This window comes from Hyperolius riggenbachi, chromosome 5 (assembly GCF_040937935.1).
Source record: "Hyperolius riggenbachi isolate aHypRig1 chromosome 5, aHypRig1.pri, whole genome shotgun sequence".
NCBI lineage: Eukaryota > Metazoa > Chordata > Amphibia > Anura > Hyperoliidae > Hyperolius > Hyperolius riggenbachi.
In genome coordinates this window covers 322081038-322098960 of record NC_090650.1, presented here as the reverse complement: position 1 = coordinate 322098960, position 17923 = coordinate 322081038, and the positions used below count along the sequence as shown (strand labels likewise).

General features: G+C 43.5%; 1 protein-coding gene across 1 annotated transcript in view; it reads left to right on the top strand.

Annotated features, from left to right (window-relative positions):
- LOC137518873 (NPC intracellular cholesterol transporter 1-like) overlaps window positions 1-17923 on the top strand; it is a 124791-nt gene that overhangs the window by 102587 nt on the left and 4281 nt on the right. The window contains exons 19-24 of the mRNA XM_068237267.1: window positions 2586-2701; window positions 3339-3468; window positions 6358-6558; window positions 8153-8384; window positions 8574-8687; window positions 11149-11311. Of these exons, the coding sequence (XP_068093368.1) occupies window positions 2586-2701; window positions 3339-3468; window positions 6358-6558; window positions 8153-8384; window positions 8574-8687; window positions 11149-11311 (956 nt within the window). The remainder of the gene's footprint in view (window positions 1-2585; window positions 2702-3338; window positions 3469-6357; window positions 6559-8152; window positions 8385-8573; window positions 8688-11148; window positions 11312-17923) is intronic.

The window sequence follows — 17923 nt, the reverse complement described above, 5'->3', positions numbered from 1 at the left end:
CACTATTCCTACTTTTTACTTTTTACCAAAAACCCATAAAAATCTACTTAACCCTCCGGGCCGCCCGATTGTCTCGGGGAATAACGGTCCCTTAGAAAAACTAGCTAGCTATGTTGACCTTAAAATTAAAGATATTGTGACAGCCCTACCCTCTTTTGTAATGGATACCAGGGATGTGCTGGCAGGCATCGAGGGTGTGTGCGTCGAAGAGAGCTGGCTACTCGTGGGACTAGATGTAGAGTCCCTATTTACCTCCATCCCCAACTCTAGGGGTTTGGAGGCTCTTGAATTTTATCTAACGAATTATTATCTTGGTTACGAGTCCCATGCCGAGTTTGTCTTGGACTCTATGAAGCTAATTCTGGAAAACAACTATTTTGAGTTTGGGGGGTCAATATAAAGACAAAAGAGGGGTGTCACAATGGGGGCGGCGTGCTCCCCGACCTACGCGTGCCTTCACCTAGGATATTGGGAGCAGGAGGTGGTGAGGTGCACGCGTGGGTACGCAGAGCACGTCGCCCTCTGGATACGTTATGTGGACGACATCCTCCTCCTCTGGAAAGGAAACGACCTTGAATTAAAAGAATTTGTGGCAGAACTCAACTTGAACGATAGGAACATCTTTCTTACCTATACATATGATACCAGAGAAATCTCCTTCCTTGACCTGATGATTAAAAAGATAGGGACCTCCCTAGAGACCTGCACGTAAAGAAAACCCACTGCGGGTAATACCCTCTTGTCGGCGTGTAGCTCCCATTTACCCGCCCAAAAATGGGCTGTGCCCACCGGGCAGTTTCTGCGATTGCGCAGAAACTGTAGTAATATAAGTGATTTTGAAAGAGAGGCGGGTTAATTGAGGGCTAGGCTGCTGTCAAGGGGATACCCAAACAGGATTATTATTACTGCATACAAAAGAGCTCTCGCCAGAAATAGGGGGGATCTCTTAAAAAGAACAGAGGAACAGTCGATGATACCCCCATCTCATCCTAGAATTGGAAGTTCAACTAAATGTGTGTCACGAGTCGTGACCCCATACAGTGCTCATTACAGGGAGATAAAAGACATTTTACAGAGACACTGGCACCTCCTAAAAAGGGATCCAATCACGGCAAAAATAGTGGGTGACTACCCACATATGGCTGCTAAGAGGAGCAATAATCTAAATGACCTTCTAGTTAGAAGTGAATTTGGATGGGGTGGTCCCCCTAAATGTAAAACCTCTAAAAAAGGTATGCATAAATGTTTAGACTGTGATATGTGTCGATATGTCCATAAGAGTAGTCAGTTCCCCAATTTTGATGGATCAAAATCCTTCTATGTTAATGACTATATTTCATGCAATACCCCTCGGGTTATTTATCAGATTATGTGTCCATGTAACTTAATTTATATTGGGAAAACATATAGACCTCTTAATACTAGGATTGGTGAACATATTTCTAATATTAAAAGTACCAATGCGGATAAAAAGAAACTGAATCCCCTGGCTCTGCACTTTAAAACCACCCATAATGCTGATGTATCTGGTCTACGTTTTATGGGCATATACAAACTAAATATTAGCCCACGTCGCGGGGACTATGACACTCAACTCCTGAGAAAAGAATCGATGTGGATATACAAGTGTGAGAGTCTATATCCAAAAGGCCTCAATAGGGACTTGAATATAAAATCTTTTTTGTAAAAAAACGCAAGTAGGCGGACATTAATGCCTTACAAACGCGGAAAAACAGCCCTGTCACCATTTTTCAGGTGCATATAGCCGACATGGCCAGCAGATGGCAGTAAACGGACTGTTTTAACTTACATATGATTGGCTCAAGCCAAAGAATAGGACTTTGAAGCCATAAAAGGAAGCACACCCCTACCTACGTCACGTCTGAAGAAGTCACGTGGGTCGTGACGAAACGCGTCACGTGACACACAGCGCTATCCGGAAGTGCGTCCCGGCTTGGATCACCCGTACCTCCGCATCTCTTCCTCCCCCCGCACTACGTTTGACACCACAAGGAACCCTCACAGCGCCGCAGGCTGCCCCGATGACGACCGACATACCGGTGTGGTGAGATATATCTACGGCAGGTTTTCATGAATGGCTGCTGTTAATCTTGGGAGCTGATCGGGCAATAAGTTGTGGTTCATCTGCGGGGAGCGGAGGTTTGACACGTTTGCAGTGTCAGTAATGAGATGCGTATGCAACCCTGTTGCAGAGGTGTATAATGATATGAATGGCAATACGGGCTGATTGGAAGTGTTATTGCCGGTGACGGTACCTGGTTTGCACCTGGATTTAAAGTCAATGTTGGGCCTGAAGAAAAAGACAAAGTATATATATGCATGCTAAAGGACTATATAGGAGTGCACTCCGGTCTCACGCAGTCGCTATAGCCCCATAGTTGCTCCAGGGATTGTTTTTAAGGGAGGGTACATGTTTGTCTGTTTTTTGTTTGTCTATAGGCCATAAGAAGTTGCAATAAATTTTCATACTTTATTACTACACCAGCTCTGTGCTCCCTATATTCTTCTTTTTGTTATTGCTGTGTATAGTTAGCTATCGTCTTACAGGCTTTCTCTTCTTTCAGCACAAAAATTGGCTATTCTCCTTCATCCTGGCTTGATGATTACTTTGACTGGGTGAAGCCGCAGTCTACCTGCTGTCGAGTTTATAATCATACTGAAAAGTTCTGCAATGCTTCAGGTAAATATGTTGTTGTTTGTATGCAATCAGGGCCACGCCTTTACAGACACATCGCTAGCCTGCAGGCTTGTGTTCTGTTTCTATGCATAGTTTGTCAGCTCAAGAAGTGTAGTCCTATACCTCTAACTCGCTCACCAACAAGTTGTCTCCATCTACAGAACTGCTGCTCACTGGCAGTTTTCAGATAATAAGGACATTGCTGAGTATGTTGTGCATAGGACTACCAGGAGATAAGCAGTTATGGAAATTTGCAGACCAGCCTGTTTTGCACCAACAGTTTTGTCACAAACACTACTGTACATATTAAAGGAGAATATTTATTGTAGACACCATAGCTGAGAAAGCCATGGTGTTGTAGGTTTATTTATTACATTGTGCAAGGTGTTGATACCCACAGCAACCAGTAATATGGATGGTGCTAGGGATACCCCATATTGCCACTTGTGTTTTATTAAATAAATTGGTATGTGCATAGAATATAATAAGTGCCTGAAGCATAATTCGGCACTCAATCTCCATATCTGTCATTGGTTCATGAATATCCCAGTGAGGCTACATTGTTGAAATCAATGCATACTCTTGTTTTGTTGATCAGTGAGTAGATTTCTATTGGTGACATTATCACTGTTGTCTGCAGTTGTGGATCCATCCTGCCAGAGCTGCCGCAATTTCACAGCGGAGGGGAAACGGAAGCCATTGGGAGAAGATTTTATGGAATTCCTACCCATGTTTCTGTCTGACAACCCTAATCCAAAGTGTGGTAAAGGGTAAGCTTCTAACCAACACTGTCTTTTTATACAAGATGAGGTAGAGCTGCTGTGAGTTTCCAGTTATTTGTGTCAGTACTTTAGTGATTCAGCATGCTGGATCAGTAAACATTGTGGGACATGTATTAACGCCATTGGGATCCACTTTAATTAAAATAAAAGGCAGATACTTACCTAAGGAGAGGGAAGGCTCTGGGTCCTGTAGAGCCTTCCCGCTTCTCTCCCGGTGATCTGGATCAGGCAGCAGCTCCTTGGTTCAAATCCCCTGCCACGGGGACTTCGGAAGTCTTCGGGAGCCGAGTCCTCCCGAAGACAGACTGCTGCATACTGCGCAACACTCGGGCTCCCGAATTGTTCCTCTCGGCGGCGGAGATAGCAGCATTTGACCAAATTGGTGGTGATGTATGTCATGATATAGCAGCTAATTATAATGTTGGGATAATACAGGAACATATTCTATCATTTTTCTATCTGCTGTGTATTATGTCAAAGGTGTAGATATGCCAATCTAGCTTCATGGACTGTTAAGGTGATTGTGTGTGTCGGTCAATAGACCTACATTTGCATTGAATTCCTCTGGAAGCAGGGGGCTTGGACATTAGCATACAGTTCCTCTGGACAGCCAGAAACAGGTAATTAGGAAACACTTAATCAGTTGCTTTGAAGCCTATACAGGTGGTCTGACCCTGTTGTCTGAATACTGTCTCAGAGGTGTATTGTGCTTGGGAGCAATTGTCACCTGGACTGGCTGCAGTATGCTTTGACACAGTTCACACCAGCCTGAGCCAGGAGTTTACATATAACAGCCAGGAAGAATCACCCAAAATACAATCTTGTGATGTATAGACTTTTACCTGTGGAAATTGGGGTTGTGGAGGTGTTCTGAAATCTCTGAAAGGATCAGACACTAACACAGGAAAGCTTTGAAGGTCGCATATCACAGGAAGGATATGACAAGCTGGGAAATTGCAATAGATTGTGGGATGAAACATTCTTTGCCCGGGGCAACACTTGGGACTATAAACAGCAGCTAGGACAGTCACAACTGGTAGTCTTTGGAGATAGCACATTGCTTTGACTAACCTGGTTCCTGACCAGAAGTTGCGTCCTCCCGCAAACAACGCCCAGATCGATATGCTGGTAAAGTTTTTCCCTTTTTTGCAACTTGTCTTGTGTGTATCTTTGTAACTTTTATCCTTGCAACTTTTATTTTGTAACTTATTGTTTTTGTACATCTTTTGTATATATTATTTTCTGCATTGTTCCACATTTTCCCTGGAATATTAAATCGTTATTAAATAAGTTTGACTTCTGCTGTACTAAACTAACACTCATAGCCTAGAAGAGACTAAAGTGTAACTGTGTATAAGTCCATGCCTGATTGTATGATTGAGCAACCCTACCGTATAAGATTGTAATTGCATTGTGTGTGGGGCGTTTGTCATACGTTGGCCTAAAGCGCGCAGCTGACCCAATGTACGAAAATGCCAGTGCGAGTAGCTCGACAGCAGAGTGGCTAACAGTATCGTTCGGAACAACTGTTAGTGGTTTTGCTTCACTACAGTGTGAGATTGCAATTGTGCGTGGCGTTCCCGTATTCGGACTACAGCGCAAAGCTGACCCGAATACGAAAACGCGGATTGCGCGCTGAGCACTCGACTCGAGTGGAAGTGTTTAGCAGCAGCTATTGGTGGCAGTGAGAAGTGTTCTGAGGGGTCACAGCCTTGTTTTAGCTTGACTAAGGCTGCTTCCCCTCTCGATCTGGTCAAACTCGCAGTCGGGACCAGTTCCTGACAATGTATGTGCTGCATTAACATAGATGTCATTGTATCTATGTAGAAATGCCCCAAAAGATGCTCCCCCTCCCCACTCTCTCCAAATCGTCACTCCCAGCGCTACTCCAGCTAGCATCTCACGCTAGCTTTATTAGTGGAGTGCACACGCTGGGAAGGAGGAGGCGGGGGAGTGTCCATACTTCTGCCGTCATGATGCGACGGCGGAAGGGAAAACTATAGGACATACTGCGTAGCGCAGTATGTACGGGTTAAAGGTCAGGAGAGTCGGCCGGTACCGGCAGCTGTAGGAGACGAACGGGGGCCAATGGCAGGGAACGAGGGAAGCACTAAGTATGTGCTTTTCATTCCCTCCGCATTGCAGCATGTATTTTATCACAGCCTTTGGGCTGTGGTATCCTTTTAAAGAGAGTTTGAAGCCATAATAAAAATGGCTTTTTTCCTTATATTCAGCAGGGGCATGTTTGCCCCTACTAAAACGCCGCTATCCCGCGGCATAACAAGGGTCCTTTACCCCCGAAATCTCCCCTGCAAAATCCACGACCAACGTGGTCGTGGATTTTGCTGCCCCTGTGCGCTTCCGTGTGAGGCAGGGCTATGAGCTGCAGCCCTGCCTCACGCGGATCTCCACCTCTCACCCGCCCCTCTCAGCGAAGGCAGACTGAGAGGGGCGGGGGAGAGGCGGAGATCCGTCGCTGATAGACGCGTGTGAGGCAGGGCTGCAGCTCATAGCCCTGCCTCACACGGAAGCGCTCCCTGGAGATAGCAGGGGGGGGATTTGGGGGTAAAAGACCCTCGTTATGGCGCGGGATAGCGGCGTTTTAGCAGGGGCAAACATGCCCCTGCTGAATATAAGGTAAAAAGCCATTTTTATTATGGCTTCAGACTCTCTTTAAATACTTAAATCTTGCTTGTTGATTTTTATGATTGTTGCAACACACTAGCGTTACTTATTAACATGAAATATACAGCCACTGGACCTAATAGAAAGAGCAAAAGGTAAAAAGCTATTCAGAATGGAATGTATTATAGGGCCAAACATGTTTTGATGAATAAATGGGAAAGTTAATGAGTTTTTTCTTCTTTATTGTTTTAGTGGACATGCAGCATATGGCACCGCTGTTGACCTAATTTCTAACAATACGGATGTGGGGGCCACTTACTTTATGACTTACCACACCATCCTGCATAACTCTTCCGACTTTATTGATGCCTTACGGAAAGCTCGTATGATAGCAGCAAATATCACTGAGAGCATGGATGCTGCCAGCAAGAACTACAGCGTCTTTGCTTACAGGTATTTACAATAGGGTTTATTAGTCTAATATTGGATGTGTGCTTGATTGAGTTGAAATTGGTTACTGGAAATGCTCAAATCAAGTCTACATTCGTATAGTTAGTGATTGTATGTGTTTTTGACTGATTTTCAGTATCGTACTTGCAGAGTTGGGCCTAGTTTCCTATACAGTAGCGTGTGTCCCTCTGGAAGTTCTTCATACTTGCTTGGGTAGGGTGTACTTATGTTATCATACTAGTACATAAAGACAATTTAATAACAAGCATACATAAACCCTATGTTGCCAGCGAATGTGAGTGGAAATAATACAAGCACACACTAAATATACAGTAATATATAACGAATGGATAGGCCAATGATATGTCTGAAGACTCCTTGCGTTAGAGAACCTAAATTTATCCAGAGGAGTGAAGTAAAACACAGAAAAACCCACCCTGTTTGTATTTCGAGATAACAGGCTATCCAATGATCTACTAACAAAAATAAAAAATTTATCGAGTGCTAACATCTTGTTGTACAGCGCTGTACAGAGTATATTGTCTTGTCACTAACTGTCCCTCTGATGGGCTCACAATCTAATCCCTGCCAAGGCCATTTATCTATGTATGTAGCATGTAAATATTTTATTTATTACAAAAATGTCAGTATTTTTATATAACAAAGACCTTAATAATAGCAGCAGCAATAAAATAGCACCAAAATAATGCTCTAGTTGTGAGAAGAAAATGAGGTAAAACTTGGGTGCCAAGTTGTATAACCAAGCAATAAACCATTAAATTTGCGAAGTGCCAAAAAAATGGCCTGTTCACTTGGGGGTATAAACCTCTGGTCCTTAAGTGGTTAAATTAAATTTTTTTGTAAAGGGTATTATGAATTTGCTTATCTTTTAGAACAGAGAGGGAGACCTGGGTTTAGTTCCGCTTTAACACTGACAGTAATTTGTTTTCATAATTTGACTGTCGTGGAAACAATAACTGTATATTCTGTTAAAGAAATGCGCAACTGCTTCTAGTTATCTAAACGGATTCTGTGTCACTCATTTAATCAAAATTAGGGTTGCTTTCATAAGTATTTGAGATACGAAGACCCTCGCTCGGGAGTACACGATGAGTGCTTTCTATAAAGGGGAACAAAGCTTAATGTTGAAGAACACTTGCTTTAGTGAAAAGTGTAGTAACATTTGATGATGCATTTGTTGGCTGCTAGAGGCTGGCCATACATATAATTGTTTGAGTAGCAGATTCATTCACCTTGATTCAGCCAGTGATCTGTTGACCCCTGCAAACCTAATTGATAAACTTCCAATCTAATTTGAACAGTTTATTGATGAAAAATATGATTGTCTTCATCCACTTTATTGAATAAGTAGAGGAAGGAGCTACATAGCTTCTGTACTGCATTGTACAGTGTAATGATATTGGGGTACGCAGTTTGACGCGCCTTGAGGGCGACTCGAGAAGAGGCAAAGCCAACCTTTGTGTTTAGTAATAAGCACTTCTAAAGGCAGTAATGAGGAAGGACACGTTTATTATGGTAATATGTCAACATTTTTATCTGAGCCATTTTCATTTCTGCTTTCTCTTGTGCTTTGCAGTGTTTTCTATGTGTTCTATGAACAGTATTTAACTATTGTGGACGATACAGTGTTCAACCTCTGCTTGTCATTGGCTGCCATATTCTTTGTGGCTGTTATTCTGCTGGGCTTCGAGATCTGGTCTGCGGTTCTCATGTGTGTCACCATAGCTATGATCCTGGTGAACATGTTTGGAGTCATGTGGCTGTGGAGCATCACCCTGAATGCCGTTTCTTTGGTGAATTTAGTTATGGTAAGTTCCTAGGCTTTTTTTTTAATACTAAATAAACCGTCAGTTGAGCTGTTGCTATGTTACAGCAGCATTCATGATGTTGCTGCTTTGTATTCTGTATGTGCACAGTTATCATACAGGTTATATATGTTGTGGTTTCCACCACTGGTGTATCAGAAGCCAACTAACATAGTGTTTTGTTACTTTCAGTGCTGTGGTATTTCTGTGGAGTTCTGCAGTCATGTGACCAGGGCCTTTTCAATCAGCACAAAGGGTAGCCGAGTGCAGCGTGCGGAGGATGCCTTGGCACATATGGGGAGCTCAGTAAGTGTGCTACGTTATTCACAGATGTTATACTGTGGTGATGGGCTGTCTAACACTTGTACAGTGACACCTCATAGCATTCAATAACTCAGGCAAACATTATGCCAGCAGATCTATATTAAACAATTTCACCACTTTATGCAGCCTGACAGCATCTGCTTTTTAAGCGGACCTTAAAGGATACCAGAGCCCAAACATAAGAAGATGCCCTCTGTGCATGTGTGTGATGTCACAATGATATCACACGCATGCACAGAGCGATTTCGGGCGCAGGTTGCGTGCTGTAGTACACGTGCAACCCGGCCATCGCAGACGCACTGGATCCCGACCAAGCTGACAAGAAGACGGGGTCACAGAGCAATTAAAGGTACCCAAGGGGGCAAAAAGGGGTATGGGGGGGGGCTGGGAGCAGTGGGCATCAGGACAGCTCACCATACATGCCTGCTCCCCCCCCCGTTTTTCATCTTCTTTTGGGCTCTGGTATCCTTTAAAGAGTCTGAAGCCTACAAAACACCTCTTTTTACTGGGCAGTCCTCTTCAGCAATAAGACTATAGCTGAAATGCTGTATTCCCACGGCAGAGCGATCAGTTTATACCTCCAAAATCATGGGGCAAAATTCCACAACTTTCTAGGTTGTGGATTTTGCTGCCTGGGGGAGGCAGAGCTTTGCGCTGTAGCTCTGCCTCTGCTCGCGTCAATCTCCGCAGATCCCCGCCTCCTCCCGCCTCTCTCAGTGAAAGAAACAGAGTGGCGGGAGGAGGCAGAGATCGGCGGAGATTGACGCTAGCAGAGGCGGAGCTACTGCACAAAGCTCTGCCTCTCTGGAAGGAGCCCCGAATTTTGCCCCAGGGATTTCGGGGGTGTTAATTGATCATTCTGCCGTGGGAATGCGGCGTTTCAGCTTTGGTCTTATTGCTGAAGAGGACTGCCCAGTAAAAAGAAGTGGTTTTTTTAGGCTTCAGACTCTTTAAGTCAGGCTTTCTCAACTTTTTTTGGGCCGAGGAACCCTTAAATTTTTTTTCAAATCTCCGGTAACCCCTGCATGAAAATGATGCAGAGAAACCGCCATTTTTCGCCAACTCACATAACAAATGCATTTATCACCCCTGGTATACAATGTAGCAATCACACCACATATAAATTGCACCAATCTACTACCAAAGCAAATGCAGTAATCATCTTGCATAATAAATGTATTTATCACCCCTGTATACAATGTAGCAATCACTCCACAGGGACCCCAAGTAAAAGGTAACCATATATAGATGTTCTCAATATAGGTAGGCAGGAATAGGGACCCCCAATATAGGTAACCAGACACAGATGTTCTCAGCATAGGTAGGCAGGAATTTGAATCCCCAATATGGGTAACCAGGCACAGATGTTCTCAGTATCAGCGTGTGGGGAAAGTGACAACCAGCCCCCGGAGTGAAGCCTCAAGTTTCCCTAGATGTCAAGTGCACGGGGGACTCGGCTATCAGCCACCCTACACGCTGATATGCTGGCTACAGTGCATGCTGACAGGCTCAAACATACTCACCCAGTGACTGCCTCGATGTGTCTCCTCCTCGCCGTCTCCTATTTGCCCGCCATCTCCTCCTCTACGTACGTCGACCAGTGACGCTGCTCTCTTCCGCATAACCGAAGGGCACGAAAACTGCCCTATAAGAGAGCGTCGTGATGCGCCACGGATTGAATAAATCCGCCGGTCGCATCTACCGGTCGCATCAGTGGGACTATTTTATCCCACGGAAGGAGAAAGCGGGACCAATCTGTCCCGCAGAAGAAGCAAAACGACGCGGAACCCGTGAGGGGTTCTCATGGAATCCTGGTTGAAAATGGCTGCTTTAAGTCACAATATTTGTTGTTATTGAAGGCCTTTTTTTAAGCCTGTTTAGTCTTTTACCTACATAGAGCCAATCAAAGACTGTTGAGGGGAGGTTATATTTTCAGCACTATACAACAAGATCCATCAGCCCAACATTATGAGTGCCAGAGACAATAACTCGAAATAAACACACCTAATCATCTGGGTGAGGCTTAGAAGATTTAATTGTGACATTAGTTTGAGTGAAAACTGCCTATTTGTAGCAGAGTGTCTTTAAAGCGGACTCAAATTCTTACACAGCACACAATGAAAAGTTTTAATTCCACATATAAATGCTGTAGAAATCCACTGCACTGAGCTGTGTGTTTTTGTTTAGCTACATCAGAGTGTAATTAGCCAGTAGCTGTTAATGAGAGCTCCATGGCAATGCCTGTAAAGGAAAAGACAGGCTTAACCCTTTCTGTGCTCATCCAGTTAAATCAGGTTTTATCTTGCTGTGCCTTCTCTTTTATAGCAGTGAAGAAGTTCTGAGTTTAGATCCTCTTTAATTATAATGAAAACGTAACATTTAATATGAGATTAATTTGAAGCAGGATCTTTTAATATAAAATTTGTTTTGGTTTTTGTCCCAGGTCTTCAGTGGAATCACCCTGACAAAGTTTGTGGGAATTGGCGTTTTAGGCTTTTCCAAGTCACAGATCTTTGAGGTTTTCTACTTCCGGATGTACTTGGCGGTGGTGGTTCTTGGAGCCACACATGGCCTCATCTTCCTGCCAGTCCTTCTGAGCTACATAGGTGAGTGTGGGAGGCGTGATGATGATGATGATGATGATGATGATAGTACATGCTGCTAAGGCAGAGGGATGAGCAGCACTGCCAGGAAAGAAGACTTTTTCATAATATTCTCCATTTGGACAGTGATCTTGGAGAATAGACGAGACATGTCCTTCCCACTGCAGTTTCAGGCAGACTTCTCTTATAGACATTGTTTCTCATGAAGCAGAATGACAGCTCACTCCAATTCATGCTGCAGTCATCATGAGGTCATACATAACAACAGAGATTAATGACTGCTTGTGTCTTCTGTCCTTGGGCCATCTTCTGTCAGAATAAATGAAGAAATTTGGCTTACACAGACATGTGCTGTCATTTGTGCCTTGAAAATTCAAGCCAATTCCATGCCAGGAGGCTATTCTGTTTACACTGCAAACTGATGAACATAGCTGAAGCAGGACTTTTTTTCTTTATTCCCTTTGTTGTAGTATACGCAGTACACTAATAGCTCTGCTTGGTCAGGCAGCAACTTCCACCACAAGAAGTGTGCAAGAACTGTTTCTGGTGCACTGCGTCAATATCAGTAGATGGATCTACTGTTTTGTGCTGCCACCTTGAGAGCCGAGCTAAGGCTATACCAGTATCTACATATTGGGGGGGGGGGGGGTGCAGCAGGCATAGCTGGCAATAGGTAGTTTTCATGCTGAAATCAATTGGAAATGAGTGTGCAGTGTGTGGGCAGGTAATGGAACCCTCTCTGATCAGATAGGGATTTACCAGATGGTCAGTCTGGTGGCCATCAAGTGATAAATGGCAACCTTAAAAAGGTTTAAAGCTATACACATACACAAAATTTTTATTGTTTGTGATTGCTTTAGGTGATAATCTATCTTTTCCTAGTGTCAGTGACCTTTCCTTCAGCGAATAAGTTGGATAATACTATCTGCAGTTGTGATTTGAACTGCAGGGGAACATATCTATCCTCTTCCCTCGATAGGACACAATGGGCTGCTCATATGTACAGTTAATGCAGATGAATGATCACTGAGAGAGAATAAAAAATTGTATTGGGTGAGATTTTATTGAATTTTATTAATAACCATAAAGTAAAAAAATGCCCATTTACTTACCTGGGGCTTCCTCCAGCCCCCTTAAAGGGACACTTAAGTCAAACAAAAAAAAGAGTTTTACTCACCTAGGGCTTCCAATAGCCCCCTGCAGCTGTCCGGTGCCCTCGCTGTCTCCCTCCGATCCTCCTGGCCCCACCGGCAGCCACTTCCTGTTTCGGTGACAGGAGCTGACAGGCTGGGGACGCGAGTGAGTCTTCGCGTTCCCAGACACATTAGCACCCTCTATGCTGCTATATGGTATATGATATATGCTATAGCAGCATAGATGGCGCTATTGTGGCCAGGAACGCGAAGAATCACTCACGTCCCCAGCCTGTCAGCTCCTGTCACCGAAACAGGAAGTGGCTGCCAGCGGGGCCAGGAGGATCGGAGGGAGACGGCGAGGGCACCGGACAGCTGCAGGGGGCTATTGGAAGCCCCAGGTAAGTAAAACTCATTTTGTTTGTTTGACTTAAGTGTCCCTTTAAGTCTTCCTGGTTCCTCGTCGTCATCCTGTACTCCCCCTTCCTCCGGTGTCCCCGTCCAATGCAGGATGTGAGACCCCGTGCCACACGCCTCCTCCAATGTGCTCCCGTAGCTGGAGTACATTGTAGTTTGTGCAGTAAGCAAAAATTGCTACTGCACATGTGCAGAATGCTCTTGGACGCAGGAGCGCGATGGTGGACGTGCTCGTAGTGGCTGGCCCACTCGTCAGTCAGACAGATTATGGAGGGCGACAGAAGAGCAACAGCTGAGCACGGAGTCACGACAAGGGAAAAGGAGGACTTCAAGAAGCTCCAGGTAAGTAAATGAGCAATTTTTTTTAACACTTTAGGTACAATTTAAGGATGTCTCTGTGGACCACTTGTTGCTGAGACTACAGTAAATTAAATTCCTCTCTGCCAAGTTTTGGCATAAGGATGTAAATGTTGGTCTGCAATGCCGATGACCATAGGATGCATACTAGTATGCACCTTCACCCCAGGCAACATTTGTGGGACTAACCAGAGTTTCTTACCCTGGTGTCTAATCCCTCCTCCTTTAGCAGAGATTGGCAGCAGGAAGTGACGCTGCTAAGTATCTCTAACGTTTCCTGCTGCGATGGGCTCTCTCCTGTGGCCTGTAATGCAGCTGGCGTCCTGTAGTTGTATGTGCCAGGTCCTGGCTTGATGATATCATCAAGCTGGGACCCAGCACACTGCAGGGCAGGAGTGGGCAAACTTTTTTCCACTTTGGGCTGCATTACTCTCCTTCCTCCCTGCAGAGTTGCCTGTGGTGCGTAATGATAGGTTTAACTCACCCAATTGCAGCTTCCAACGCCAATCTCTATGGCCACAGCGGCGTCATGTGACACACTGGTACATACTGACAGCAGGTCACATGACGCCGTTGTGGACATGGAGATCGGCTGAAAGCTGCGATTGGATGATTTAAATTATGCACCGCTTACAACTCTGGAGGAGAGGAATTCGGTTCTTTGTTGGCGGGCTGGACCCGAAACACAGGTAAATATGGCCTCTGGACTGTAGTTTGCCCAGCCATGCTTTAAGGGATGCTATAGGTAAGACATTTTAATTGGGGGACAAAATAGCAGCATAATACAGGGAATGCAACAAAAGTATTACAATGAAAATACCTCTTAGGCCCCACCCCTTGCATAATGGCTACAAATTACACTAAAAACTGTTTATTCCCTCTTATATCAGGAGTGTTGAGAGAAAAATAAATACCTTTTATTTCAAAATGTAAATCTAGTCAAGTAGCAACATAATTTCAGTTTTATGATAAATGAGATAATTAGCCAAGTATAATTTGTGCTTTCTTTATTTACAGTTGCACTTTTTATTTTTAAAACCATAATGGGTATAACTTTTTTTATTTTTTTAAACAGACGTAGGAAATAGATCAATTACTGGGGTAAAATAAGAACCCAAAGAAAGTTCAGAAAAAATAATGTATATATCACTTAGGTGTCATAAGCAGTGATTAAATGGGGACATACAGTGATGTGAAAAACTATTTGCCCCCTTCCTGAGTTCTTATTCTTTTGCATGTTTGTCACACTTAAATGTTTCTGCTCATCAAAAACCGTTAACTATTAGTCAAAGATAACATAATTGAACACAAAATGCAGTTTTAAATGATGGTTTTTATTATTTAGTGAGAAAAAAAAACTCCAAACCTACATGGCCCTGTGTAAAAAAGAAATTGCCCCCTGAACCTAATAACTCTTTGGGCCACCCTTAGCAGCAATAACTGCAATCAAGCGTTTGCGACAACTTGCCAGGAAGTGGCCTGGAGGAATTTTGGCCCACTCATCTTTGCAGAATTGTTGTAATTCAGCTTTATTTGAGGGTTTTCTAGCATGAACCGCCTTTTTAAGGTCATGCCACAACATCTCAATAGGATTCAGGTCAGGACTTTGACTAGGCGACTCCAAAGTCTTCATTTTGTTTTTCTTCAGCCATTCAGAGGTGGATTTGCTGGTGTGTTTTGGGTCATTGTTCTGCTGCAGCACCCAAGATCGCTTCAGCTTGAGTTGACGAACAGATGGCCGGACATTCTCCTTCAGGATTTTTTGGTAGACAGTAGAATTCATGGTTCCATTTATCACAGCAAGCCTTCCAGGTCCTGAAGCAGCAAAACAACCCCAGACCATCACACTAGCACCACCATATTTTACTGTTGGTATGATGTTCTTTTGCTGAAATGCTGTGTTACTTCTACGCCAGATGGAACAGGACACGCACCTCCCAAAAAGTTCAACTTTTGTCTCGTCGGTCCACCAGGTATTTTCCCAAAAGTCTTGGCAATCATTGAGATGTTTTTTTTAGCAAAATTGAGACAAGCATTAATGTTCTTTTTGCTTAAAAGTGGTTTGCTCCTTGGATATCTGCCATGAAGGCCGTTTTTGCCCAGTCTCTTTCTTATGGTGGAGTCGTGATCACTGACCATAATTGAGGCAAGTGAGGCCTGCAGTTCTTTAGATGTTGTCCTGGGGTCTTTTGTGGCCTCTCGGATGAGTTTTCTCTGCGCTCTTGGGGTAATTTTGTTCGGCCGGCCACTCCTGGGAAGGTTCATCACTGTTCCATGTTTTTGCCATTTGTGGATAATGGCTCTCACTGTGGTTCGCTGGAGTCCCAAAGCTTTAGAAATGGCTTTATAACCTTTACCAGACTGATAGATCTCAATTACTTTTGTTCTCATTTGTTCCTGAATTTCTTAGGATCTTGGCATGATGTCTAGCTTTTGAGATGCTTTTGGTCTACTTCTCTGTGTCAGATAGCTCCTATTTAAGTGATTTCTTGATTGAAACAGGTGTGGCAGTAATCAGACCTGGGGGTGACTACAGAAATTGAACTCAGGTGTGATAAACCACAGTTAAATTATTTTTTAACAAAGGGGGCAATAACTTTTTCACACAGGGCCATGTAGATTTGGAGTTTTTTTTTCTCACTAAATAATAAAAACCATCATTTAAAACTGCATTTTGTGTTCAATTATGTTATCTTTAACTAATAGTTAATGTTTTTTGATGAGCAGAAACATTTAAGTGTGACAAACATGCAAAAGAATAAGAAATCAGGAAGGGGGCAAATAGTTTTTCACATCACTGTAGCTAAAATGTTGAAACTGCTCGAGGCATGAAGTGATTAAACTCAAACTGTTAAAGGCATGGTTCCTACTTAGTGCAGAAACCTTAAAGCGGAATATAACCCTGCATTTCAACTTTGCTCTAAAACATTATTTACAGCATATTATATGCAACTAGCATTTTTTTTTTACTAGACCAGCATTGGAAGGGTTTAACACAGAGGTTTAAAGTCGTGGAGAGATATGCAGGAGTTCATATAGATACATTCTATTTAGTCAAATGTATCTATTGAGTAATGTTACACACTCGGCTGTCCTCCAACTCCTCAGTCAGAGAGAGTGAGTCACATTCAACACTTAGATACTTTTATGTAAACAAAATGTATCTTATTTCAGCTTCGGATGCGTCTGCAGAAATCTCCAGGAACTTTAAAGCCCTGTGTAACCCTTCCAATGCTGGTCTAGTAAAAAAAAAATGCTGGTTGCATATAATATACTGTAAATAATGTTTTAGAGCAAAGTTGAAATGCAGGGTTATATTCCGCTTTAAAGAACAGATACGTTTTCTGAACGTCACTAAAAGCAGGAAGTGGATCTTATTGTTAGAAATAGGATCCGTTTCCATAACTGCACACAAAATGCCAGGTGCACGTAAAGCCTATGAGAACGGACAGGATCTGTTTTCACAAGGCTGAACCCTGTGTCCGCAGCGATCACTGCCGCACAAATATTCCCGTGTCCCCTGGTTGTGCACTTCTCTGCTTGGTCACAGTAAACTGATCAGTGCCTGACATAAGCACGGGGATACCCACTGGATTGCAAAAGACTAACTAACTGGATGATTCTCATTGGTTCATGGTGGACCAGTGGAAATTCTCCCTGTTGGGAGGGAGAGTTGGTCTTTCTAATCCTATGGGGAGTCCCATTCTTCAGCCGGCCTCCGGTCCGTGAGCTTTCTGGACCAAGCTGAATCAGCAGCTGCCAAACCAAGGGACACATGAGTATATGGGCAATTGAACCCAGGCAATCAATGTGGGCAGATGACAGAGCAGATGCAAAACTGACAGTGCAGATATGCAACAGAGCACAGCACATCTGAGTGCATGTACTTACTGTGCTGTTTTGCATCCACTCTAATGGGAACTGAACCGTATTTAACAGACATCTCAGCTAACTTCTTAGAATAGATACTACTTGTGCAGTGTTTTATTGGTGGCCACTCTGGGGATATAATCTTCAGCCATGGCTGCCAATTGATAACCAGCAATGTTTGAACTCTGTCTTGCATGTTTATGTCAAGTGTACATGAGAGCGAAGCCAAGATCAAGATAATAGCCAGCCCAAGTTTCTATCCAGATTCTAGATATTCTGCTCATTCTCTAAAGCAGTATATATATTTTTTTTTCAGAATAAACTGTTTCTTTAATTAGAAACTTGCAGTGGGATTTAGTCTTTAGTCTAGATCAGCAACATAAAGGGGAACTGAAGTAAGAGGTATACGGAGGCTGCCATATTTATTTCCTTTTAATCAATACCAGTTGCCTGGCAGCCCTGCTGGTCTATTTCTCTGCAGTAGTATCTGAATAATACCAGAAACAAGCATGCAGCTAGTCTTGTCAGATCTGACTTTGAAGTCAGAAATACCTGATCTGCTGCATGCTTGTTCAGGGGCTATGGCTAGTAGTATTAGAGGCAGAGTGTCAGCAGGGCTGCCATGCAACTGGTATTGCTTAAAAGGAAAACATGGCAGCCTCCATATATCTACCTCTTCAGTTGTCCTATAAGAATAGGTTTCTAAAAATGCATCTGGATAAACCTTCATTTTGTTGGAAATGTGTAGTCACAGGATTACTCTCTCTAACTTCCCAAAGTCTGCACAGTATGTCACTTTCCCTTCCTGCCAGAGGAGTCAGTGGATGGGGAGGGCAGG